At 35.7% G+C, this 25,929-nt stretch overlaps 5 protein-coding genes and 1 long non-coding RNA gene across 6 annotated transcripts in view; 4 read left to right on the forward strand and 2 right to left on the reverse strand.

Annotated features, from left to right (window-relative positions):
• Positions 1-10,517, forward strand: part of LOC149737709 (glutathione S-transferase theta-1-like) — a 100,603-nt gene extending 90,086 nt beyond the window's left edge. The window contains exons 2-6 of the mRNA XM_089874619.1: positions 7,893-8,023; positions 8,142-8,229; positions 9,050-9,166; positions 9,682-9,818; positions 10,132-10,517. Of these exons, the coding sequence (XP_089730745.1) occupies positions 7,912-8,023; positions 8,142-8,229; positions 9,050-9,166; positions 9,682-9,818; positions 10,132-10,328 (651 nt within the window). The 5' untranslated portion in view covers positions 7,893-7,911 and the 3' untranslated portion in view covers positions 10,329-10,517. The remainder of the gene's footprint in view (positions 1-7,892; positions 8,024-8,141; positions 8,230-9,049; positions 9,167-9,681; positions 9,819-10,131) is intronic.
• Positions 1-25,929, forward strand: part of LOC149737708 (lactadherin-like) — a 129,535-nt gene that overhangs the window by 90,086 nt on the left and 13,520 nt on the right. The window lies entirely within an intron of this gene.
• Positions 4-7,300, reverse strand: LOC149737801 (peptidyl-prolyl cis-trans isomerase FKBP8-like). Its single transcript, XM_089874600.1, has 8 exons — positions 6,251-7,300; positions 5,853-6,022; positions 3,792-3,933; positions 2,992-3,147; positions 2,387-2,568; positions 1,701-1,787; positions 1,047-1,172; positions 4-720 (listed from the first exon to the last, which is right to left on the reverse strand). The coding sequence occupies exons 1-8, from the start codon at positions 7,152-7,154 to the stop codon at positions 637-639; spliced, it is 1,851 nt and encodes a 616-aa protein (XP_089730726.1). The 5' UTR covers positions 7,155-7,300; the 3' UTR covers positions 4-636.
• Positions 10,920-11,927, forward strand: LOC149737802 (uncharacterized). Its single transcript, XR_016384608.1, has 2 exons — positions 10,920-11,219; positions 11,795-11,927. It is a non-coding gene; the product is annotated as an uncharacterized LOC149737802 (long non-coding RNA).
• On the reverse strand, positions 12,716-17,574 carry LOC149737803 (uncharacterized). The gene is made up of 4 exons (XM_089874603.1): positions 16,302-17,574; positions 16,016-16,131; positions 13,648-13,829; positions 12,716-13,357 (listed from the first exon to the last, which is right to left on the reverse strand). The coding sequence occupies exons 1-4, from the start codon at positions 16,949-16,951 to the stop codon at positions 12,947-12,949; spliced, it is 1,359 nt and encodes a 452-aa protein (XP_089730729.1). The 5' UTR covers positions 16,952-17,574; the 3' UTR covers positions 12,716-12,946.
• LOC149737804 (uncharacterized) lies at positions 19,683-25,523 on the forward strand. Its single transcript, XM_089874604.1, has 12 exons — positions 19,683-19,840; positions 20,291-20,383; positions 20,904-20,993; positions 21,626-21,706; positions 21,984-22,127; positions 22,592-22,663; positions 22,914-22,976; positions 23,288-23,362; positions 23,718-23,780; positions 24,105-24,191; positions 24,256-24,342; positions 24,801-25,523. Exons 1-12 carry the CDS (start codon positions 19,756-19,758, stop codon positions 24,917-24,919), a joined length of 1,059 nt encoding a protein of 352 aa, XP_089730730.1. The 5' UTR covers positions 19,683-19,755; the 3' UTR covers positions 24,920-25,523.

A 25,929-nucleotide genomic window follows, 5' to 3' on the forward strand; every position in this document is an offset into this window, starting at 1 on the left:
ACCTTATTTCCTACTAACAAAGCAAGTGGACACAATTAGTTGAAATAAATATTTACCAAAAGATCTAATTTTAATCCCAGTGATTTTAAACACAAAACAATCAGTGTTGAACATGTTGTACAAAAGGTATGAAATATTATTGTTACACAATCACAACACCTACATTTGGTTGTATTGTTTCATTAAAAAGAGTAATTATGTTTCGATAGAAAGTTTACAATTGCAAGTTAAAGAAAACGGTCGATAACACAAAACAAAAAGAGGTTCACAGTAATAGCAAATCAAGTTTTCCGCATTGCTAATATTAAACATTTAGCAAGAGTTACATAAAGACTTCAGAACAAGATTAAAGTGGAGTTCACACATATGATTGCTGACGCGATGTACAAGCGTGTTATTATGCATTCGGAATGCAAATAGGCAGGCAAACTACGCAAATGTATGTTAACCAAACTACTTTGTATGGACGGTATCAAAAGCAAGAAATATCTGTGGTTTAGTCATCTGGTGTGACATGATTCACTGCATGGTGGTAACTATGCTAGAGTTCTATTTTGCTAGGTGAAAACAAGAACAGACTGCTGTGAAATAAACAATTAAAGCCAAAGAATAAAACGGCTGTTTTAAAGCATAGTTTTATCTATGGGAAAGAAAGACTCCAAGTAAAACAGCTCCACCCACTGCAAGCAGTGACCCAGTCACTAGAAGTCCGGTGCTTGTCTGTATATAGTTAATAAAGAAAATTACTAAACTAGGTTAAACAGTGGATTATTAAGTAAGTAAAGTACATATATATTTAACAAACATAAATAAACTCTTTTATGGAATGTTTTAAATGACCTTTATTTTTTAATGTATGTTATGAAACTTGACTTTTTAAACTCAAAATATATCTGCTTTAGTATTAACTATTTTTCTCTCTTCATTAAATCTTTAATAAAAAAAATTAAAAAAAAAAATTGTTTTGCTGTAAAAAGCTTACCTAATAATAAAACAAAGGTACTAAAAAAATAGGTAATAATATCCACATAAATATATGCACCCACCCATGATGATGATGGTTTATCCTCAGGTTTGGGGGGTGGGCTGTTATTACCCAACATACGTTGGTACATTTTCTTCTGTGAAGACTTTTGGTCCGAAAGCTTTTTCGTCAGTTTTGAAAGTTCCGTCTGCCATGAAATGATAAAGGTTATTATACTGTTTGTTTATAAGTGAATTCAGGTATAACATTTCATATTTTCAGAACAAAAAAGTAAAATAAGGTATATAAAACATTTTCATACATTCTTTTACTTACTTATGCAAGTGTAATTTTAATGATGGGTCATTTTCAATTATCTATTTGAATAAATGTAACTTACTTTATCCTTGTGTGGCAGAAAAGTATCAGTTGTTACAACACTGGTGTTTTGCTTCATACACCTTGTGTCTTTCGAGGTACCATGTATTTATCTTTGTGCCTAATAGTTTTTCTGTTTGACTGACAACTTAGTCAATAGTGACCACTGGGTTGAAGCAACTGCCATTAAATGTTTAGGACAAGGACCCATACGCCCACAACGGTAGCAGCAACGAGCCTTGAACCCACAAACTCTGTTAGAGGCAGGGGGCCAACCATTGAGCCATGAATCATGATGAATGAATTTTGGGATCTTTTTGGACCAAGACATACATATGAATAATAAATACACACATACCTGCACTGATTTATCATCAGGATTTATCTGAGAAGCTATTTTTAATGCACCTATAGCACGTTGTAGGTCTCCTAACTGATGTAGTACCTTTAACATAACAAAAATTGTAAAAGCAATTTCATTTTATAGACACTTGTAATTATTTGTAATAATATACAATGGGATATGATGTTTATTGAGCGAAACCATATAATAAAATAGCAGAATTCTTTTAATTGGATTTTAAAAATATGCTTTTTCACTTGTATTTATAAAATTAGTAAATGAAATTTTATTTTAAACTCATTTTCACCATGAGTATTAACTTTGACGCAACAAGGGTGGTATGTTACATCACAGTACTACTGAGTGTTGGTGTTGTGGTTTTCGATAAAATAGAGGAAGCAATGCAAAGGAAGGCATATGACGTGTGCTATATACACTATCCACTCATGATACAACAATGAACAAAATATTTGTCCCTTATACCAGGACAGGAGTATTAGCATCAACGCCAAACCTAGGGAGCTAAGGTGGTAGAGTAGGCAGGCCAAACTGAAACTTTCACCCGGCTTTAATCAGTAAGCATTGGCACCAAATTTATTCTAAAGATGCACGTCTAAGTATCTCTGCCTTCCCTGCATTCTAAAAAGTTTGGCGCCTACGAGTAATACGCATGTAATTTGTCATTTAGGAACAATTTCTACCTTTGCTTTCCGAAATAATGTTTTCACATTTCTTGGGTCAATCCCTTCAGCCACACGACAAGCTTGTAACGCTTCTTTCCATTGTTCAAGCATCATATATGAAGCAGCAAGGTTGTTGTGACATTTTAAACTAAACATTTCAATTTCAGCTTTTGTATCGTCCGGCTGCTCTTGCTTTGCAGCTGTTGTAAAAACATCACAAAAAATCAATAACAAAATCCTGTGTCCACATTGTGCACCATTATATATATATTCCAAATTTCCAATACATGAACAAAATCGGTAAAAACACTGTTTTTATGAGGTAAAAGTATAGCTTATAATTGTTTTCATAAACATTTACTGCTTAGCTATAAATTACCACACACATTCTGTTCTATGTCAAACACTTGACATGTCTGTTATTATTAATTTGTTGCCTGGTAAGCAATGTATATGAAATATTTATATGGTTATTCTCACATAGCAAACAATCAAACAAAACATAAAAAATTATTTTAATACTGAATAAAAAAAAGACATTATATATATATATATATATAATACATTAAACTACTCAACATGGTCTAAATAAGTCCCCCTATGTTTTAATTTTAATACCATACCTTGCTGCAAAACTCTCGTACACTTTAAATAAACATTTGAAGCCTCAAAGAATTTCTTCTTCAGATATAATTGGTTACCACGGTTACGGTTTTTATCAACCCAATCAAGACGCTTCCTAACAGGCACCGAGGTGTTGTATGGCCCTTCATCAATGTCTATGTGAAAGTAAAAACTTTAATGAATGAAACCCGTTGCAAGCAGAAAGCCGCACCGATTAAAGTACACTCGAAGTACCTAAGTTTGTTCTCAGCACACAATTACACAAAGTGAAGGTACACAATGACACACCAAGTACACAATGACACGCCAAGTATAACTGTAGCACTGTCACTGATAAAGGGACCAATGGCAATGACCAGCAGTTTTTGAGTCAGTTGGGACCTGATTTCAGTTCTAACCAAGCTGGACGCTGTTGTTGAAGCTTGACACAAACTTTCGGTTAACAGAACTATGTTCTGATAGTTGAAGGCTAGTTTAAACTAAATTGTGATAAATTAATTCATTTGTCATTAAAACTTAAAGTTCCAAACAGATCCGGTTTTAGACATTCTGGCTGGCAACAATCAACATTTTATACTGATTCTATTTTCTATTTGAATAAAACACAGACAATGCCAATTGGGCGAAATATATATCATTTACTATACAATTGGTTGGAGCTTGGACTTAATTCTTGTCTGTAACATTTTTTGTAGCACCATACCCTTATACTAAGTAACAAGGTTATAAACATGAAGTACACATTTTAACTATTGCATTATACATACACAATCGACACCCCCAAGTGGTACAAACTTACTAAGTAGAATAACAGTGAAACAGAGGTCCATTCCTGGTTCTATATTAGGTGGTTTCCCTTCATCGCCATAACAATACTTTGCGTCGGAAGTAATTTCACTTTTCTCACCAAGTTCCATCAAACTGATCGTCATATCCAAACTCTACAAATTGTCTTGTGTTATAAATGTATATATATATAATATATATATTAAACCATCCTCTATATATATATATATATAGTAGGGTGGGGGAAGATGGGACACCTTTTCAATCTATTTTCTCGTCCCATTTGGTAGTAAACAAAGAATATTCAAAGAACTATAAAACTATAAAACAAAACTATCCTGGATATTATTCTTATCTTTCTCATGACTCCCATAGACCGTTGTTATTTTTTCAAAACACAGGATATTTAGATATTATGTGCTAAAGGTGTCCCATCTTCCCCTATTCTACTATATAAGTTTTAAAACTTTAAAAAAAACCTTAAAGTTAAATAAAGCGGCACCAATTACCATCATTTAAATTGCCAAAGTGATTAATTTTCTGTTGTTTCATGTTGTACGTCAAGGCACCAGTTTGTTTAGTCGTAACAGCATTAGTTATAATGGTATAGCGTTTACTTCAGGTTGTGAGGTATCAGTTTACTGCATTTTCGCATTCGAAAATAATATACCTTTTAATAAAACAACTTTTTATTGGAGATACCATCGCCTCTATGAGCGTTTACCACTAATTTTGTTACGAAATATCCAGGATTGTAAAAATACCCCTTTTTCAGTGATAATGTCACCGTCTGGATCGGCGAAAAACGTCCGGATTTTTTTTGTAGAAATAAATCCGATTTATATTAAAATCAACTTTCTTACGTTCGGCCGACAATATACTCTTTGGTTTCTTTGTTCCATAATTTTTGACGACATAAACGTGCGCTCTATTTTAACCGCATCGGTTACATTGCGAGAACACGGCGAATAGCTAAAATGACGAAACGGTTCGTGCAAACATTAAAAAAAATGCATTTTCCTAACACCTACTATACTAATTTTGTCACAAATCATGTCACATGGAACCTTTATGTTGTGAATTTAAAATGATATTACATTTATCAAAACGACGTATCTAAATCGGTAGAAACAAATAAAAAGTTTTACGCACGTTCATCGTGGATTAAAAATGTAACGATGATTACGTCATAATACCTTTGATAAACTATTAAAATTTTAGATAACAATTGTGGTTTATGTGCTTCTATATTTCGTATAATTGTTTTAATCCCGATATAATTTTAAGCAAGCAACCAAGAATAGTTTAAACTTTAATAAATGCAGGTAAATTGCGTTTATGTGAATTTTAATTGGTGCAAATATAAGAGCGAGGAGCGACGCTATCAGTAAGTTGGAACCAACGCAAATTGTAATATGATATTACAAATTATCTTCCCGGTCGAGCTTGGACAGAAGCCAAAAAACATCGTTCGTTGGCACCGCACGAGAACCAGAGTTTCATTACGTCACGAGAATAAATTCACAACGATTGCTTCGTTTGTTAGGTGTAGAATGTATGCTACCGCATGCGTCTTTCTTTATTTCCTACGCCTGCGCAGAGCGTAAAAAGACGCTCATACACGATGTTTCGATCTCGTGGTTCGTTGGGCAGTGGCCATTCCTTCCGATTGTTACGTAATGAAACGTCATAGTTAATAGTTATGTTGCAATAAGACGTGTGACGTAACAATCGCAAAATGTCAAATTGCAGCACGGCAATGTTTGTTACTCGAGCGACTTCGTTAGCTGATTATTACGAACACGTGACGAACATAAAACATTAGATCGTAGCTTTAACAACGGTTTCTATCGCACAGGCGCCCGCACTAGACTGTGGTGTCGTGGTGATAGTCAGTAATACGCTTTATAACAAGATTTGGTAGCTTGGGTGACAGACGCACGTAAAATATATTACGTCCGGATTTTCAATAAAATTAAACGATCACCGTCCGGATTTACAACTTTTACAATCCTGCGAAATATATATCTTGAAAAAAGGTATGAATAAATGGGTGCTAATTATAAACATTCACCTCTGGCACTTCATGGTCTCCAAGAATAAAAGTAATTGAATGCATTTCCTCCAGAATTGTTCCATCAGAAGATCGAGTTTCTAAATCCAAAGTCACCTCTTGACCTCTTTCTGGTCTTGTGTCACGCCCTTGACCCTTTGTGACTGTCTTTTTCTTTAGCAGACCATTACCTAAAAATTAAAACGAATAGATGTATATATATATATATCGTGATATTATCAAGACTGTATCAGCCAGACCCAACATTTTCAGTTTTCAAAAAACTTCTTCCCAGAATGCCATTTTTTTCCAATAGCGATCAAAAAAAGTCTTAATTTTAGATATAATATTTATATATAATGTGTTTTTTTTTATCGAAAAAGCACAAACCAGATAAACTAATACACACATTAGCCTACCTAGAACGTCCAACCATTCTTCTTCCTTTTCATCATTTTTTGAAGTATTATCCAATGACTCCTCATCTAGTTTTGAGTCAGCAGATTCTTCTTGTTTTGTGACCGTAGATTCTTGTTGTTTTGTGTCTGTAGATTCATCTTGTTTTTCGTCTGCAGAATCATCTTGTACTTCGTCTGCAGATTCTATCTGTTTCGTTTCAGCAGACACTTCTTGCTTTTCGCCTAAAGATGTTTCTTGTTTCGTGTCTGCACATTCTTCTTGTGTAGTTTCTGTAGATTCTTGGAATGGTATATCAAAAGAAACGCGAATATTACTTTTCACAGCAGTATCGGCATTTGCAGCCTGTTTTTCATTGCACAGAACATTTTCTTCATCTTTATTTGAGTTTGTTTCTCCAATATTAGAATTTCTTTTTTCATCTTCCATAAAAGCTTCTTTTGGTGACTGTTCTTTACTTGGCACTTCAGAAGTTTGTATTTCATTTTTATTCCTGGGGAGTACACTGATTGAATTTGAATTCGATTGATTTAATTCCTCTTCGTCATTGCCACCATTCACATTTTCTTCTAACTGATGTTCTACAATTTCGTCTTGATGATTTTCAGCATTAACAATAATCTCACTGTCATGACATGATTCATTTACATCGTCCAATGAAACCGCTTTCTCATCTGGCAATGAACCGGCTAAAGAAAAGTCTCCACCACTCAGCAGACTCATAGATGCAGAGTCAATCACATCATTAACAATGTCGTTAGCTCGCTTTTCTACTTCAGCGTCAGAGTCACTCTCGGTGACATCTTCTAGGCCGTTTGCATATTCAGTATCATATTTATCAACTTTTAAACCACACCCATTAATATTGTGTTGCAGAGTACTTGCCCTTTCTTCTTTTAAATCCATGGTGCTTTTATGTGCCTTGGGTAAATTACAGTTGATCTTTAAATTGTGCACTGTGTTTGCAGGCAATCTTTGGTAATTCAACAACAACAACTGACAGGTCGCACATTTACTGAGTCTTGGTCTGTAATAAATTACGCTAGGTGGCGTCAGAAGTTTACAAAGTAAATACGCGAGTGCAGTGCAAAGGTTAAAATGCACTGACAATTTGAAAGATAGGGTTGATCTTTACACTTTATGACATATTATTACAACATCTACCGTTTTGCAATTATCCAGTCTCTTCCTAGAGAACAGGCGAGAGCGGCTGTGTTATGTGGGGTTTTATATTTTATATACCCAACGCAAAGTGCCCCCTGACGCGAAGCGCAGGCTGTTCGTTTCGAATAATGCTATTGCAATTCGGCTAAACTCACACTGTGTTGACCACAGTGGCAATGTGATATACCTGTATCACGGCATACCAGAGATGTGGTAGACAGTGCCTGTATGGATGCATCGACGTCGTTTTGCAGAGACTGCAACCTAGGCTAGCAAGTGAAAAGATCTAGTGGTACCGAATAAATTGCTTTTTGACGAAATGTAACGACAAATGAGTAAATGGTAATTGCAAAGCAGCGATTACGAGCGTAGAATAACGTCAGAATTATCATGTTTTTTTCTGCTGTTCTACAATTATAAAATATCGTCACGTCGTCACTCATGTTGCCATGTACAAAACATTTGATTATTTTTATGCAGAATATACCACGTAACAAATATGGTGTTAAAACTCTATTTAGACTACATGTCACAGCCATGTAGAGCATTGGACATGTTTATGAAGATGTCAAAAATTCCTTTTGTGGTTCACCCTGTTGCACTTAGAAAAGGTGACTATTTGGGGATGATAAAATACATTTATAATATATATATATAGGGTATATATAGAGTCTTATAGACCCAAGTTCATCACATTTAAGTTAAAACTGATTATTTGTAACTTTACAGGAGAACATCGGCAAGATTGGTTTAAAAAGATAACTCCATTGCGAAAAGTACCTGTGTTACAAGATGACAATTTCTACCTCACTGAAAGGTTAGCATTGGTATTATTGGATATGTTTAAAAATGCTATAAAATTGTATTGATATTCTATAATAGGTTACACTATAGGTTACACTTCCGGCGCCGTGGCGTAGTGGTTAGCGCACCTGCCTCTAACCCAGAGGTAATGGGTTCAAGGCTCGTCGCTGCTACCATTGTGGGCGTATGCGTCCTTGAGCAAGACACTTAACGGCAATTGCTCCAACCCAGTGGTCACTAATGGGTTGTCCAAATTATCAGCCATACATAAAAATGAAAAAAAATATCCAAAAAAAAAAAATCACCCACAAAGTAACATACTTGGTAACTCGTAAGCTGGCGCGAGGTGTACACCCGTGTGATAACGACTGTCGTTTTCCGGCCACGCGAGGATAAAGTAAGTTACATTCATTCATTCTTCATTCATTCATTCACTAGAGTTACATAAAACAATACCACAGATTGTTTATGTATCTGTGGTTCCACTAATTTAAAAGTTATAAAAATAGTCTGTTGAAGCATAACAATGCTCCCATTAAACGTGCTGGGCACTAGGCAAAAAACCTAATACAAATTTTTTACAATAATATTTCAGCCAATTCAGCTGTTCAAGGTAAAAAAAAACAACAAACATTGAGTTGCATACTATCTAAAACTTTAAAACATGTAATAAAAACTTCCCAAGAGTTACAAACCACACTGAGAAAAATAATTGACATTTTTTATTCAAATTGCATAACCAATAAGGCCATAAATAATGTCTTGGTTTTTAGTAATCAAAGAGACTAAAATAATACATATATTTAATACCATATTAATTTTTGTTGTTACAGTATTGCCATGGTTAGGTATTTGGCTGGTAGCTATCCAACTGAAGCTTTGTATCCAAAGAATCTAAAATTGCGAGCAAAGATTGATGAATATTTGGAATGGCAGCATGTGAATACAAGGTTTATAAACTGTTTGTTATTTTCAATTTTTAAGACTTACCGATTGTACGACTTGGTTGGCCTGTTATTTATGGCCAATCTGGAAAACTCATTTAGTGACCAGTCTGACCACTAAGAGGAGCAATTACAGTTAATGAAAACCATGCCTCCTAGGGCCCAATAACGATGCCAGCAAGTTAATATTTCTTGTTACTATAAGAGCACTTTAACTACTGCATTGCAATTTGCAAACTATGGTGTTCCACAGTTTTGTATTTCTGCATTGCTACCTAATAAAACCTATATGATGTTCCTATATAAGCACTCTAACTACTGCATGGTTACTAATATGAGCACTCTAACTAATGCATTGCTACCTGTATGATGGTGTCTCTCACTCCAAGTATGTTTTTATTCCCAGTAGAAGAAATTACTCCTATGTTAGATTATATTTTTGGCTGGCAATAATACAGTGCATGTTCTGTCTTATTTTGTATTGCTTTTCCCAATATAAATCTAGGATTCTTTGCTTCTAGAATTTTGTCATCCAAAGTTTTTCTCATTGAAAATCTAAAAATCCCATTGGAACCATTAGAAACCGCTGTAGAAAATATGGAAAAAATGCTTCATCAACTTGAAACTATGTTCCTTAAAGACAAAGACTTTATTGCCGGTATGAAACTATAAATAGCAACATTTCAGAATAAATTAAAACTGCTAAACAGTTCAAAAACCATGCCCTGATACTAATAGTGTATTAAAGATTTAAATATTTCGTCAATTACTAGCATCATCAGCCTTTTATTTAAATAAAATCTTTGTACCTGTTTAAATGTGCTTATAACTTATAAATATACGATTTATTTTATGTTTATATAGTTTTGAGGATTTTTAAAAAAGAAATATATCTATTTATGAGTTACCTTTATCTGATCCAATGTATAATTTTTTATAAAGTTATAGTCATTTCCTTGCATTTCTCATAGGTGATCAATTGACAGTCGCTGACATATTTGCAATATGTGAACTAATGCAACCAACTATGAGTGGTAGAGACATCTTTGAAGGCCACCCGAAGTTGCGCGAATGGTTCCAGCGTGCCAAAGCTGCCACCCAGCCCCATTTTAATGAGGCACATGCAGTGTTCAATGCCAGTGCAGCCAGAGTACAGAATAAACTTTAAATATTGTTGCTATTTAAGTACTGGTATATTACTTTTTAATTGTTACGTGCTTCCAATTTGTCCCACAGAAATGCTTTAGTTCAATGTGTTGTTAATTTTTTGTAATCTTGTCAATGAAAATAAACACATATGCAATTCTTTTTTACTTAACTGCTACAATTTTTCGCAAATAAAATTACTTATGCCATATTTATATGTTTTATAATATTATAAACCGGAGTACTGCAAGCAGGCATTAAAAATGGAATGAATAAATGAATGAATACAGCATGTATAATGTGGGCATATTATAACTTTCATAACATAGCATAACCTTGTCTGTTAAAACCTCTAAAAGAGAAAACGTTACATTGACACCAGCACCTGTATTGTATTTGATGGCCAACCTTAGATGCATTGTCAGTTGCATTTTTGAACTTGCATGTTGATACATTCTATAAAGTAAGTTATATTCAAACTTTCATTCATAGTTAAGAAATTATTGAAACATAAGTATTAGTGTACGCTACCATCTGCGATTTGTTTCCTGACAATTTAGCGACTCCTCCCAAAGTATTATTTGCTTCAAAACAACATAATAGACTTCGAGGAACCATTCAGGCCGTTCTTCGCATTATCCAACCGGAAAAGATTATTAGAATCTTGGTGTTTGCCAGCAGTTAGGAATAAACGTTCAGGCAACTGTTCATTTGGAGTCAGATCAACCAAGATGAACCGCTTGGCGTTGTTGCTTCTACTGCTGCTTGTCTCTCAGATACTTCTAGAAACCGAGGCGGGATGGCTCTTTCGTCGTCGTAGGCGTCGTCGCCGCCACTGGCATCATCATCACCACTATCACTACCATCATCACCGCCGTCGTCGTCGTCGCCGCCGCCGCTGGAATCAAACCGCGTAAGTTTTAAGATGTTCCGGCTATCTGATGCGGTAATCGTCTTATACAATTCTTTACCTTGTATTGGTACTTGTGTTTTAGAATAAAAAGGTTATAAAACGTATATATAGTATGGTGGAGGAAGACGGGACACCTTTAGCACACAATATCCAAATATCCTGATCGTGTTTTAAACAATAACAGCGGTCTATGGGAGTCGTGAGGATACGATTTTATAATTCTTTGAATGTTCCTTGTTTACTACCAAATCCGTCGAGAAAATGGAGTAAAAATATGTCCCATCTTCCCCCACCCTACTATATAGTAGCGTGGGAAAGATGGGACATCTTTTCATTCTATTTTCTTGTCCCATTTGGGAGTAAACAAAAAAAACATTCAAAGAATTATACACCGTATCGTCACGACTAACATAGACTGTTGTTAATTTTAAAAACTTGATCAGAATATTTGAATATTATGTGCTAAAAGTGTCCCATCTTACCCCACAGTACTATATCACATACTATCGAGTTAAAACTTAAAACTATTAAAATTATTGATTTTAGTTACTCAGCTTTTCTACATTTTTATGCAGACAAGATGAGTCAGTGGGTGAGAGTACAGAACAGGAGAAGCAACTGCTGGACAAACTCGAGTAATCTTCGAATTCTGTGTTGCACCAATGTTCGTGAACAAATATTTGAAAATAAACCATCAAGAATTTAGAACTGCCGGTGTTTTGAGTATTTGGTTCGAAAGGTTCCAGTTTGAACTTCGGCGTTCACGTATACACTCGCGAAACAATTGCGGAAACCGTAGTGGAGCCTGTGCGCAACTACCAGAGGCTTTTTCGGATTTCATATTGTGATAAAGTAACTTATTATATTTGGGTTTAACAATCTAAAACGATGGATACCTACGAACATATATAATAACGATATAATACATCTAAAGTAAACGCTATACAACGTAACTATACTGCAGTACCAACCAAACTAACTGATGCGCCTGAGCGCACAACACGACACAACAAAAGCGTTAATTACTCGGCGCGGGGAGCAGAAATAAAAGCGCCGGAAGGTTACCGAGGGAAGACGAGGTAGCAAGTAAACTACTACCACACATAAATTTTGCCTGTCATTTTTCGGTTTTTTAATTCCTTGAACGTTCTTTGTTTACTACCAAATGGAAAAATAAAATGTCCCATCTTACTCCGCTATACTATATACTGATGTGGTTTCAACCTTAAATGTGTGTGGGGTTTAGAAACTTGGATGTGCTTTGCGCATGTGGCAAATACCAACAGCAACTGTTCAACGATAAAAGAAGGCCATCCACTAAACTAAAGTGTCAGGCATATAAATGACAGCATTCTCACTTTAGTCACTATCTGAAAAATAGTTTAGAAATACCTATAAATTGATTACTTCATTATCTTCTCTACTTAAAAAATTGGAAAGTCATGACAAAAAAGCGCAATTGGTACCCGTTGCTAAATATGTGACTCCATGACATATGTATTAGTGAAATAGTTGTATTAGTAAAACATCCGTGATTTAATGATTTTATCATGATTTTCGCTCCTCTGCACGAAATACAACAATCAACCACATACAAGCCTCAGACGCCCGTGGATGTTTTACCACAATAATAAAGGCCCAACACATACGAACTGAACTGATTTACATTTCCGCCAACATAAATCGAACTAACACAAAGCGAAGTGATGTTAAATGCTGAAAAATTATTATGAATCGCATTGGCATTGCTGAGGTCTTTGGTTCGAGTCTCGCTGCTGGTTCATCTGACACGAGTCGTCGCAACCTTGTGCGTGCTCAAGCAGACACGATCTGAACGTCCCGTAAGGGTAAAGTCTGCCGTCCGATTCTCCTGGTGTTTTAAGCCACAAATTCGCATCGTTTCCTGCGAATTTAGGTTTCGTTGCGCAACGTCGTAGCCGAGATCGAAAAGATCGTAACATCTCAGATGCTTCGGCAACGGTTCTTACTCGGAACCGATTCGAATTCGAGTTTGTCGCAGTTGGAGATGAAGTTTGTTGGAAGTTGTTGTTATTTCTGTCAACTTGTTGTTGCTGGGCGTATCGTTTGGTCCTTAGTGTCGCTGTCTTTGATCCCCAACCCCAAGACGGTATTTGCCCCTGTTTAAAATTAACATAAAGATATAGATATATATGGTACTAAAATCGTTTTAAAAACAGCCCAGTACCTACAGTAATCTATAGCATAGGGTGGGGAAAGATGGGACACCACATATTATCCAAATATCCTGATCATGTTTTAAACAATTAACAACGATCTATAATAGAGTCGTCAGCATGCGATTTTATAATAATTTAATTTTCCTTGTTTACTTCTAAACTGGACGAGATAATGGAATAATAAGTGTCCCGTCTTACCCCACAGAACTATATATGGTGATGATTTATACCTTTCGCACATGCGGTGGATCAAACAAACATCTTTCCATCTCAAGAATTGACTTGGTTGAAAATTCTCCTCGATTACGACTTGTGTCCACTACGAAGTTAAGACCCGTACGACAGTGCAGTCGACTCGCAATTAAATTATTGTAAGTTTGGTTGATGAAATGCATTGTGTTAATCGAGAAGCCTATAGTATGGAAGTTTAAAATTAGTTTAAATAATTTGGTGACGCTATATAACATTTAGTAGTGTAGGACACCTTTTCATTATATTTTCTCGTCCCATTTGGTAGTAAACAAAAAACATTCAAAGAATTATAAACCGTATCCTTACGACTTACATAGACCGTTGTTAATTGTTTGAAACAGGATCAGAATATTTGAATGTTATGTGCTAAAGGTGTCCCGTCTCCCCCACCATATTATAAAATATATAATAGGATAAAACTGTAATAAAACAGTATATACCAGCTGCATAATGTCGTATGTATTAAAAACTCCAATAAAGTAACTGGTGATTTAATGTGAAACGAAATGAATAAGTACAGCCTTCAGCTGCTGTTTTCAGATTTATTATAACCCACACCGAAATACGCAATTCGCAGGTAACCGATATTTAAGGCCTTATAAAGTGCCGCCTTGCCTAATTTCTTTTGCATGCACTTTCACGAGTGCAAATAGCTAAAGGCAATTCGTAAGCTCAAAGCCAAAATAAATCACTCGAGAGTTTATCATAACCTTTCATTACTAAGCTCTAAGGACCGTGTAGTTCGCAAAGCTTAATATGAGATTATGACTGGATACGAACAAATTCACCTGCGCGGAATGTTGCTTGATGAAAAACATTGCTGTATCACTGTACAGTACTATACCCATTTAGATTTATGAACCAGACACGATGTTCTTTTTGCCACACTAAGTTCTGGCGTTCAGGACTTGTATATGTTATGTGTTTATATTCTGATATCTATCTACAACGCTTGCCAATGCTACTATTTACCTCATTTCGACCAGTGACCTATATATTCGTGTTAAATGACGTATGCTAAAGAGCTGCCTCTGCGAATATTATTATAAAGCCATAAAGCTATGGTTTAGGGGCAGGTAAACTAAAAAAATATAAGACAAGAACTTATTAAACTGATTAAAACTGGGGAATTTTAACAGGTTATTATTAAGAGAAAACAACTAAAATACAACATTGATTTAAAAACGCCAATATAGCAAATTACGAAAGCTGTGTTGGAGCTTTGATGGTGTTATAGTCGTATAGTAGAGTGGGGGGATATGGGACACCGTTTCATATTATTTTCTCAACCCATTTGGTAATAAATTTAAAACACGATCAGGACGTTTGGATAATATGTGTAAAATGTGTCCCATCTTCCCCCCACTCTACATTATTTATATATATACATATATGATCATTTGCATTTAGTTTCAACAGTATCGGTATAATTTTAGTACACGTCGTTAAGCTGACGTTTTACGTTTAAATTGCGTAATTACCACTGCGCTGTTTATTCTGACGTCATTGAGGGATGAGAATAATATGTCATAATCTTCTATTGTGACGTTGTCAACTTGTCATTAGCGGCAGCATTTATTGTACAGTGGAACGAATTTCACACGATTAAGGTAACTGGTTTTGAATTATTATGTTGGTGACAATACGGTTCAAAAGTGTAAACGATACTAAACCAAACATGGCCTGTTATATGTCCCATAACATGCGTATGGTACTTGCAATACACATACGCCTGAAATTTAGCCTAAATTACTTACCAAGTTGATCAGCCATTACTGGCCACCATTAATATTGGTGTACATAGAATATTATGTTTGTTTGAGTATATAAATGATAAACACTGTAAGAATTAAACTATAAAGATGATCAGGATATTCCGAATCCACCTTTTGAACTATTTAAATATAAATAAAACAGACAAAAACGTTTGTCTATAGATTAACACTTGTGCAATACAATGCTATAAACGCCTACCAAGCGAGTCATCGGCAATAACTTAATCAGCAGACTTGAGCGTGAAAGGTCGAACATCGCAATCTATGAGTATATGATGGTGCTGGAGATTGCGCGATTTTGCGATACCATAATAGTCTGCTTACTATATACACCTTTTCAATACACGTTTTCATACCCTTTGGTGGTAAAAAAAACAGCCAAAGAATTAAAAACTATATATCTCCACGACTCCATTAGACTGTTGTTTTTTTGTTCAAAATACGTCAGCATATTTGGATATTATTTGCCAAAAGTGTACCATCCTACCCCAAAGTGCTATACATGTTTATAATGGTTAGATATGTAACACTAATTTACAAAAAAAATTAAAACTAGCATATAACATTTTACCGCGCAGTCCTGGAAGTCTAAGTAAAGTTGTCGCCATTTGGTCGAGATTTGCAGTGCTGCTACCAAGGTACCCAGCGTTACCAGCATCCACATAAACCCAAGCCTTGTTCATTCTCCTGAAATATTGATGACGTCATACTTAAGTTCTGCGTATGCGCCGCGTTTTACAGTTTAAAAATGTCATGAATATAAAATGGCGGTCACTCATAGGTGTTTTATTAAAACTGTCCAAAATACAATAGTTATGTACAATAAAATATATTGTAAATCATATATATTTACTTACACAATGACTTTTCGAGCGCGTTTTAGAAATTCTTCTTCATATTGTGCGTTCCTCCATCTATATTGTTGGTTTACCGAATCGAAAGCATACATTAAAAGATCGGGTTCCAAAACTACAACGGCGGGGATTGGAGCGAGGACTCGCAGGTAAGAATTCAACTTTTCGTCGTACTCTGTCCAGGTAGAAATCGGCGATGTAGGCTTGTAATAATCCCAGTTCGAAATACCATTGTTCAACTGAAGACCTTCAGTAGGCCGAATTCGAATTACAACTGTCGGTATTTTGCCCCCACATGCCTCCAAACGAATCCCACGTAGAGCTGTCGCGTCTTTTGTTTCATCGCCGGTCAACCAGTGGGCATTTCTCGTAATTATTTCGCTGCTCCTTTCAAGCATGGTGGTTCTTGTAGCGAGGCTACTGCGACCAAGTACACCAGTAAACCTGACCGAAGTCCCCGCTGGGTTTCGTAACCAGTTCTCGCACTCTTCCCTGCTCCCACTAAAGTTATCAGGAGCAGGAGTTGTAGCTACCTCCTGATTTTCTACTTTTGTATTTTTGTTCATAACCCAGATAACGATTCCAACCCCCCCACCTAACGCCGCCAGCACGATGAGGAGTAAGAAAAAGAAGCAGCACTTCGACATCGCCATTTTGGTTCCTTGATCGAATTTTTAAACATCCAACACCACTCCACTAACAAACTAGCAACGCCTGTCAAAAAAGTTAGTATAACAAAAACATAAAAAAATAGTTTATATAGTAGGGTGGGGAAAGATGGGACACCTTTAGCACACAATATCCAAATATCCGGATCGAGTTTTAAACAATTACCAGCGGTCTATAGGAATCGTGACGATCCGGTTTTATAATTCCCTGAATTTTCTTTGTTTACTATAAAAAGGACAAAAAACAAGAATGAACAGGCGTGCCATCTCCCCCCATCCTACTATATATTGACATATAAATACACATAATGTACGCATAGCATATACTGAAACTTTCCTCTGTTAAAAGGTTTCCAGTAAAACCCCGATCAGCAAAGTTCATCATCTTGATTAAAATCACATAGCCTGGAGAAACCCTAGCAAACATGACTCAATCCACATTGAGGTCTTCGCTGTCTCATGGTTGTCTGTGTAGTCCTACAATCATTACCGCGGGCAAATTGCGAGACAATCGCGACGGCGCAGATTGATGATACATTTATTAGCTGTTAGTAGTCATGCACGTGTTTTAACGCCTGCCAGGTACAGCACCCCGCAATGATAATTGCAGTAATGACCATTTAAATGCCAGCCGCGCTGTTCCCCATTAAACTCGTACCTTCCGAAATGCAGTAAAACAGTTGACGCACTTCCTGCTTTGCATACCTGGCGGCGACATTTTCGTTTTGAATTGGCGGATATAAACAACTAATGTCACCGCCCCTAGAAGCTTGTACGTAAACAAACATACACTTGTATACGCGTTACTATCGTGTACGACGCATGTTCAACTTTCACGGTGACGCTAAGCTTATAATTGGTTTAGCACGAATGCATGAACAAGCAATTAAACAACAACACCAACGACTCATTGCCCAAGGCGGGAAACGCTAAAAAGCAACGTGATTGCAATTTTGACGATTTTTAGGCATAAAACATAAAACAGAGACACAAAGCTTCTTTTTCTTATATATTCCCAAAATCAATATTTTTTCATTATAATTCATAGGAAAATGTTTTAGAAATTTTATAGCCTCAGCATGTTCGTAAAAAGAGTTACTACTAAATTTAATTACTCGGTACGCAAATATACGAAATATACACTTGGTAAATCTATTTATATATAGTAAGGTGCAGGGAGATGGGCACATTTTCGTTCTATTTTCCATCCCCGGTGGTATATTAGCAAAGAACAAACAAAAAAATTATAAAACCGTATCCCTACGACTCCTTATAGACCGCTGTCAATTGTCTAAAACACAATCAGGATATTTTGACATTATGTGAAAATGATGTCCCGTCTTTCCCTATCCTAGTATATATTATACATATACATATATGATATATGATATCGCTGTTAAACCGCATTCAAAGTTATCTATATATTGGTGAATATATACACGAAACCACTTTAAAGATCATACAATCCTCCAAAATATGTGTTTACAATAAGTCAAACCTAGAGCTATACTTGAACTGCTATTTCAAATACCCTTCAACATAGGAAACTAGGTTAATTAATTAGGTATCCTCTGTCGATTGTGTAAGTGTTCGTCAGCTTATCTATTTCATCATCGTGCCCTGAGGGGGTAGCTCTTCTTTATACTTGGAACGAAGCAAACCAAACTATTTTAATTCGGAAATCGTATAAATTGTTCGACGTTATGTAAAGGTATAATTATCGCCATTCGTCGTCCCGTTTTCTTTGAACACACATCTAACCATTAGATTTATAATGTACGGTACTCTGTGGGGTAATATGGGACAGCTTTGGCACATATTATCCAAATATCCTGGTCGTGTTTTAAACAATTAAAAATGGTCTACAGGAATCGTGAGGATACGGTTTTATAATTGTTTGAATGTTCTTTGTTTATTACCAAATGGGACGATAAAATATAGAACGAAAATGTCTCCTATTTCCCCTCCACCCTACTATATATGAATATGGACTGCTGGATTTAAATATATTAGCCATTTTCGGTAGAAATTGGCACAGTCCTGGGACGTATGAAAGGATATAGCGTTAGCACCTACAACCCATAATTCCTAATCGTAATTTGAACTATTAACCACTCAATTTTTGAGTCGCGGGGCCACAATTACATAATTCTGTAAATAGTCTATGTTTACTAGCAAATGGGATGTCCCACACCTAACTATGCACTGGATTTGCTAAAATGCTTCCGTTATTTTGCAAGTATGGTAAAGGTTAATGTATTGTATATCACATATAAGGTCATCTGTAATAACAAGTATATTTTCAAAGTTTTCACACCCCTATTATTTCCAATTATTCAATTAATTAACTAAATGTTAATAGCCTACAGTTGCGAAACTAGCAAATATACCAAGTAATTGGTTGCTATTCAATTTATCACGCTCAAGTAGAAACATACGCGTCATAGAAAAGCGACATAACTGCGTTGAATAGCAACCAACTAATTTGTAGCCATGCAAATTGTAAAAATAGTTCCAACGACCCAGACAACCTTATAGCACGAGATTCTGTTGTATTGTGTTAATGAACAATTGTTTAACTTTGAATAGGCAGTTATTCGTTATATATAGGCTACGAAATTATTTCATTATTTAACACGATGTAATTCGAACCCATGATCACTTTTAGACTTGTACTTGACAGACAAGCAGGTTCTTGTATAGGCTAGTAGAAAAAAACGCTTAAGTCAAAACTAGTTTTTACAGGTCTTAGTGATTTTTGTCAATTTTAAATTTTACAAAGTTAGAAAATGTTTTCTCGAGGCATTCTCTTTGCCTCAGTGTTGCTACTATGTGGGTCTGTAAATGCCAACAGCGCCAAGTTCGCACAGTTGGGTAAGTTTTAAAATCGGCTAGGGCAATTTAGTAGAAAATTTGATAAGCAAAAATTAAACTTCTAATAGTGTGTTGTCTAATTACTTCACGACACAAAGCAGTTTGCTATCAAATGGGACGAGAAAACAGAATGAAAAGGTGTCCCATATTCCCCTATACTCTACTATAAATGATTCAGATTAAGTATTTTACTCTGCTACTAAGCATATTGTAACCTGTAAAGATTCTTTTAGAGCTCAGCTGGCATAAAAAAACACATGTATTTACATATATGACATTCCTTATAATACTTGCCGTATGGCGACGAAACGTCGAAAATACGTTTTTTTACCATGGGACGCTATAAAAGATTGATTATGTGTTTTACATCTGCGAGTTTTTCTTTAAAAGTTGAAAAATTAGTAAAGTGTTGTTTGTTAATGCAACTAATGGGAAATAACTTTATAACAGGAAAGATTTACGGCTTTTCGTCGGCTCGAACAATTTACCAAAAATGGCTCGGATCGGATTTGAGCGCCATTGAGACCGCTTCTGAAGCAAAAAGTAATTTGCATGTCGATTGTTTTATTTCAATTTATTTTTTTAGAGTCTACAGCCTTATGTTGTAGTCTATATACGACTGACCAATACAGGCGAACTATAGTTTAATGATATCACATGCAAAAAATAATTGTCCCTATAATGCCTGCAATAAGAGTATAGTTTTGTGCGGTAAGACCATCAGCAAACTATATCCCAGAGCTCTTTAAGTGTCGTGGAACTGCAGTTATATAATTATTTAAATATTCTTTGTGTACAACCAAATTAAACGAGAAAAAAAGGTTGAAAGTATGTCTTACCCCAACCTAAGATGGATACCGTATGTTAGCAAAAGACATTCTATATTTCCAAATCGTGTTTTATTAAAAATGTTTTTAGGGTCGTGAGGATATGGTTACATAATTCAATGACTCTTTGTTTACTACTAAATAGGACAACAAAAAGTATTAAAAACATTTACCATCCTACCTCAACTTACTGTATAGCAATTTGTTGTTGTTGATTTTATTATCGTCTTTTACAGAACTGTGTGTTCCCTTTTGCAATACGACTACTGGTGCTGAACAGACTCCAAAAATTCTTGCATATGCACAAGCGAACTTCGGTTCAGATTGTAAGTTGAATAATACTTACTCTTTTAAATAAAGCCAGTAATCTTATACACAAACTGCCAAAATTATATCTAAGTATATTCAGTGCTGCATTTCTTAGACCAGTAAAGCTTTCGGAAGTTAATTCCGTTTCTGCCCAACCGTGCAAGCCGCAGCACAGTATAGTTAACGTGCCTGCCTCTGATTCAGAGTATATGAGATCAAGGCTCGTCACTGCGCATTGTGGGCGTGTGTTTCCTTGGTCAAGACACTTAACGGCCATTGCTCAAACCCAGTGGTCACTAATGGTTGTTTAAGTTGTTAGCAACACAAAAATGGGTGTATATGAGAATAGAATATCCGCGTTACAAAGGCTGTCGTTTTCCCGGCACGCGAGTAGAAAGCAAGGTACATTCACTCATTTAATTCAATTTATTGCAACCTTAGTATAAAATGCCCCATACTATGGGAAGGCTGTAAATCTTCCAAAGGGGTGTTAAATACTAAATTCTAGCCCTATAGTTTAGTACACAGATAAAATTATCAAAATTGAATGCAACTAATGGGAAATTAAAAGAAAAACGTATACCTACGATGATTATTCTGGGTTAAAACCTTGGTTTTATTTTAACTTTTCTTTTCTTTTTACTGATAGGTGCTGGGGTTACAGCTGAAGCTGACGGTTTTTCGGTTGTGCAATGTCTCATGAGTACACGAGTCATTGATGCCTATCTTTGTAAGTTTTTAAAATTAAAATAAAAAAAACGTTTCTTCAGCATTTTCTTTGTGTTTAACTCAACACAGGAGTAAAATTATAACTACCTTATAAATAAAGTCAAAATATTGTACTCGATCATGTTTTAAACCATTAGCAACGGTCTATGAGAGTCGTAAGAACACGGTTTTATAATTCTTTAAATGTTCTTTTTTTACGAGAAAATAGAATGAACAGGTGTTCTATCTCCCCCACCCTATTACTAAATAAATTTTTTCTCTTAAATACCATTTTGCAGCTGAAATCGTACCTGATTCTGCTTCTGCTGCTTCTACTGGTGGAGTCTCGTTAGATTTCAGTTCAATATTCAGTGCATTAACCTCATCTTCATCTGGATCTGCGGACAAAGATCGCGCTGTCACTGCCCTGAAGAGCGTAATTGGTACATCATTTTAATGTGAATAAACGAATGAATGAATAAATAAATGAATGCCCTGTCATAGCACCATAATAGCATACATTTCAGTAACGTCCTGTTATAGCATTCATTTATAGCATTCATTAATGAATGCCCGCCCTGTTATAGCCTGGTTATAAATGTTCTTAACTTAGTTGATCTGGCTCTGATCTTTCAAACTCATGTTGTTGGTCGATTCATTGCATCATAACCTAATACCCTTCAGTGCTATAATACACACAGACCTAATCCGTGTTCTATTTCCTTATCAAAAAAATATATATTTTACCAATTCCTACCCAAATTAAATGGATTTTTGTTTTTTTACCCCAATTATAAAATTGTTCTCTGTTTTAGGCTACCATAAAAATACACGTAAAATTACTGGTTTGTTTTGAGATTTGTAACTGGTATGCGCTATATAAACTATAACGGATGTTACTTTTTAGATGTCGAATTTGCAATCGATGGAACAGAAACCATGAATTGGGCGATGTCTATCTTCGACATCACAGAAGATCGTATGTTTTAGTAATATGGGGAAGATGGGACACCTTTAGCACATATAATATCCCAAATATCCGGACCGTGTTTTAAACAATTAACAACGGTCTATAGGAAACAAAAGGATACGGTTTTATAATTCTTTCAACATTCTTTGTTTACTATCAAATGGGACGAGAAAATAGAATGAAAATGTGTCCTATTTCCCCCCACCCTACTACATATATACTACGTAAACATATTCGGAAACTAAAAATATACTTTCAGTTTTAAAGGAAAACAGCGACGATCTTGACATATTTCTAAGCCTCGTCGAAGATTACGCAACAGGTTATATATTGATAGATTTTTCTGCTAATCGTATGTTACTGTTTAATGGTTTAATCTGAATTATCAGTTTTAAATTGTTTTAAAGTTTCTACCTTGCTTTTGCTATAAAACAACGGTACTGTGTCTATTTCCGGCGCCGTGGCAAAATGTTTAGCGCGCCCGCCTGTAACCAAGAGGTAATAGGTTCAAGACTCGTCGCCGCTACCACGGTAGGCGTATATTTCCTTGGGAAACGAGGTGTATGAACACCCGTGTTATAACGACTGTCGCGAGGATAAAGTAAGTGACATTCATTTATTCGTTTGCAACAGGGTTAAAGGCTGCCATGGCTGAACATGAGTCTTGGAGGGTCCAGTACTTGAATTTTGTGCGCCTTGTGTTTAAAAGTAAGTAACTAAAGCGCTTCTGTATTGAACTATATATGTATGCTGTTCGTGTAGTAAAATGGGACACCTTTAGCACATAATATCCAAATATACTGATGATCTGATTAATATAAATAGTAGGATATAGGAGAAGTGAACACATTTTTATTCTATTTTCTCGTCCAATTTGGCGTTAGATCAAACATTCAAAAAATTATAAAACCGTATCCTCACGACCACCATAGACGTTGTTAGTTGTTTAAAACACTGTCAGAATATTTCCATATTATGTGCTAAAGTTGTTTCATCTTCTCCCACCCGTTATAATATATATATAATCAAAGTATAATTTAACTTTTTAATTTAAAACATATAGGTGTGAAAATCGACCCCAAAACCGATGAATGGGTCGACCAACAGTTCGCACACTTTGGAAATAGTGAGTTAAAAACTTATATTCGAAATTCTATCTTAACGTTCCTATGGCGAGTACACTTTTACTATTACTGCTACCATTGTGGGCGTATGTGTGCTTGGGCACAACACTTAACGGCAATTGCTCCAACCCAGTTGTCACTAAGGGGTTATGCAAATTACCAGCTACATAAGAAAATACAAAAAAAAAATCACCCACAAAGTAACATACATGGTAACTTTTAAGCCGGCAAAAGGTGTATGAACACCCATGTTCTAACGACTGTCATTTTCCGGCCACACAAAGATAAAGTACGTTACATTCATTCATTCTTATTTAAACCAACAGCGCTGCAACAAGTTCAGTCCTGCTCGCCGAGTGCTATGACCACGTTAGGACTTCTTATCGATATGAATCTGAATAGCTTAGAAACGAGTAAGTTTAATATTTTCTGTAACATTTAAAAAAGAAACACAGCTGTAATGACTTTTTTCCGCAGTGAGTAACATGAACAACAATCAGGACTTCGCCACTACTCGAGCTCAATGGACCATATTCTCTTCATTTATAGAACAAAGCATGGCCGGTAGGTTTTACATGCTATTTTAAATTGTTTTTAAAATGTACAACTTTTATAGCAGTATTAGTTCAAACAGTGCTACTATTTTTTAGTAATCCTAGTCTTACTTTCTGACTGACAACTTCAATTCTACCCCCACAAAAATATTAACCAGTAACATATAGTACTGTGGGGGAACATGAGACACCTTTAGCACATACTGTCCAAACATCCTGATCGTGTTTTAAACAATTAACAACGGTCTGGTGAGGATACATTTCATTGATTCTTTCAATGTTCTTTGTTTACTATTAAATAAAACGAGAAATAGAATAAAAGGTGTCCCATCTTCCCCACACTACCATATACATGCGATAAGCTAACTCGTAAGCTGACATGAGGTGTATGAACATCCGTGTTATAACGACTGTAATTTTCCAGCCACGTGAAAATAAAGTAAGTTACATTCATTCGTTCTATTACAGATATGTGTCAGGCGGAGATAGTTGAAGAAGAGGTGTTGGCGCCTCCACCGGAGGAAGAGAATCTTAGTGCGGTTGATTCTTTGGTCAACGATATTATGTCCGGCATCATGCTGGTGTAGTTTGCTGACCAATATACTGGTTAAACATGCGCCGTGTATGCTGCTTGTAATATACTAGGGTGGGGGGGTGAGACATCTTTAGCACATAATATCCAAATATCGTGTTTTAAACAATTAACAACGGTGTATGGGAGTCGTGAGGATACGGTTTTATAATTCTTTAAAGTTTCTTTGTTTACTACCAAAGCGACAAGAAAATGGAATGAAAATGTGTCCCATCTTCCCCCACCCTACTATATTACCCTGCTTTTGATTAGCTGCACCATTTGCTTTATAACACTAAAAAAAATAATTAATGTCATCTATAGATTTAAACTACCAAAACTTATAAACAATACTGAACACGAATTAACTACACTGGCACATCGCGCACTTATTATTCATAGTTCTGCTTTAGGCTTTTGTGACGTAGAATGCCCCGCTTATTTGCTTTATAAGACCTTATTTTAAATTAAAACATCAATACTACTTATCATTTTCCTATATTGCTTTTTTAAAGCCAAAGTGTAATTTGCAAACCGGAACACCACCTGAATTTTTGTAGAAAATCGCTGTGCTTATCGCTACAATAAAACCATAGCTACAGTAGAAAAGACGACTGGTTTTATTCTCAGCAAAAGTTTGAAACCCACACGCATAACATGTTAATAACTATCCGCACATGCAATAACTAATCTTAGAACTATACTTTAGTTTCTAGAACTATATTTTAGTTTTATGTCGGCTCATAAACATAGGAAAGATGTTACACTGATTTATTGTCGCGGGACAAAGCAACTTCACGGGCCGTGGTACAGTTGGTTAGCGTACATACCTCCAACCAGAAAGGTAATAGGTTCAAGGCTTGTCGCTGCTATCATTGTAGGCGTATGTGTCTTTTGGTGAAACACTCAACGGCAATTGCTCCAGTCCAGTGGTCACTAATAGGGTGTCCAAATTGTTAGCCATACATAAAAATCCAAAATTAAAGTTACATGCGTGGTAATTCGTGAGCTGGCACACGATGTGTG

The sequence above is a fragment of the Ciona robusta genome, chromosome 3, assembly GCF_009617815.1.
Source record: "Ciona robusta chromosome 3, ASM961781v2".
In the NCBI taxonomy this organism is placed as follows: Eukaryota; Metazoa; Chordata; class Ascidiacea; order Phlebobranchia; family Cionidae; genus Ciona; species Ciona robusta.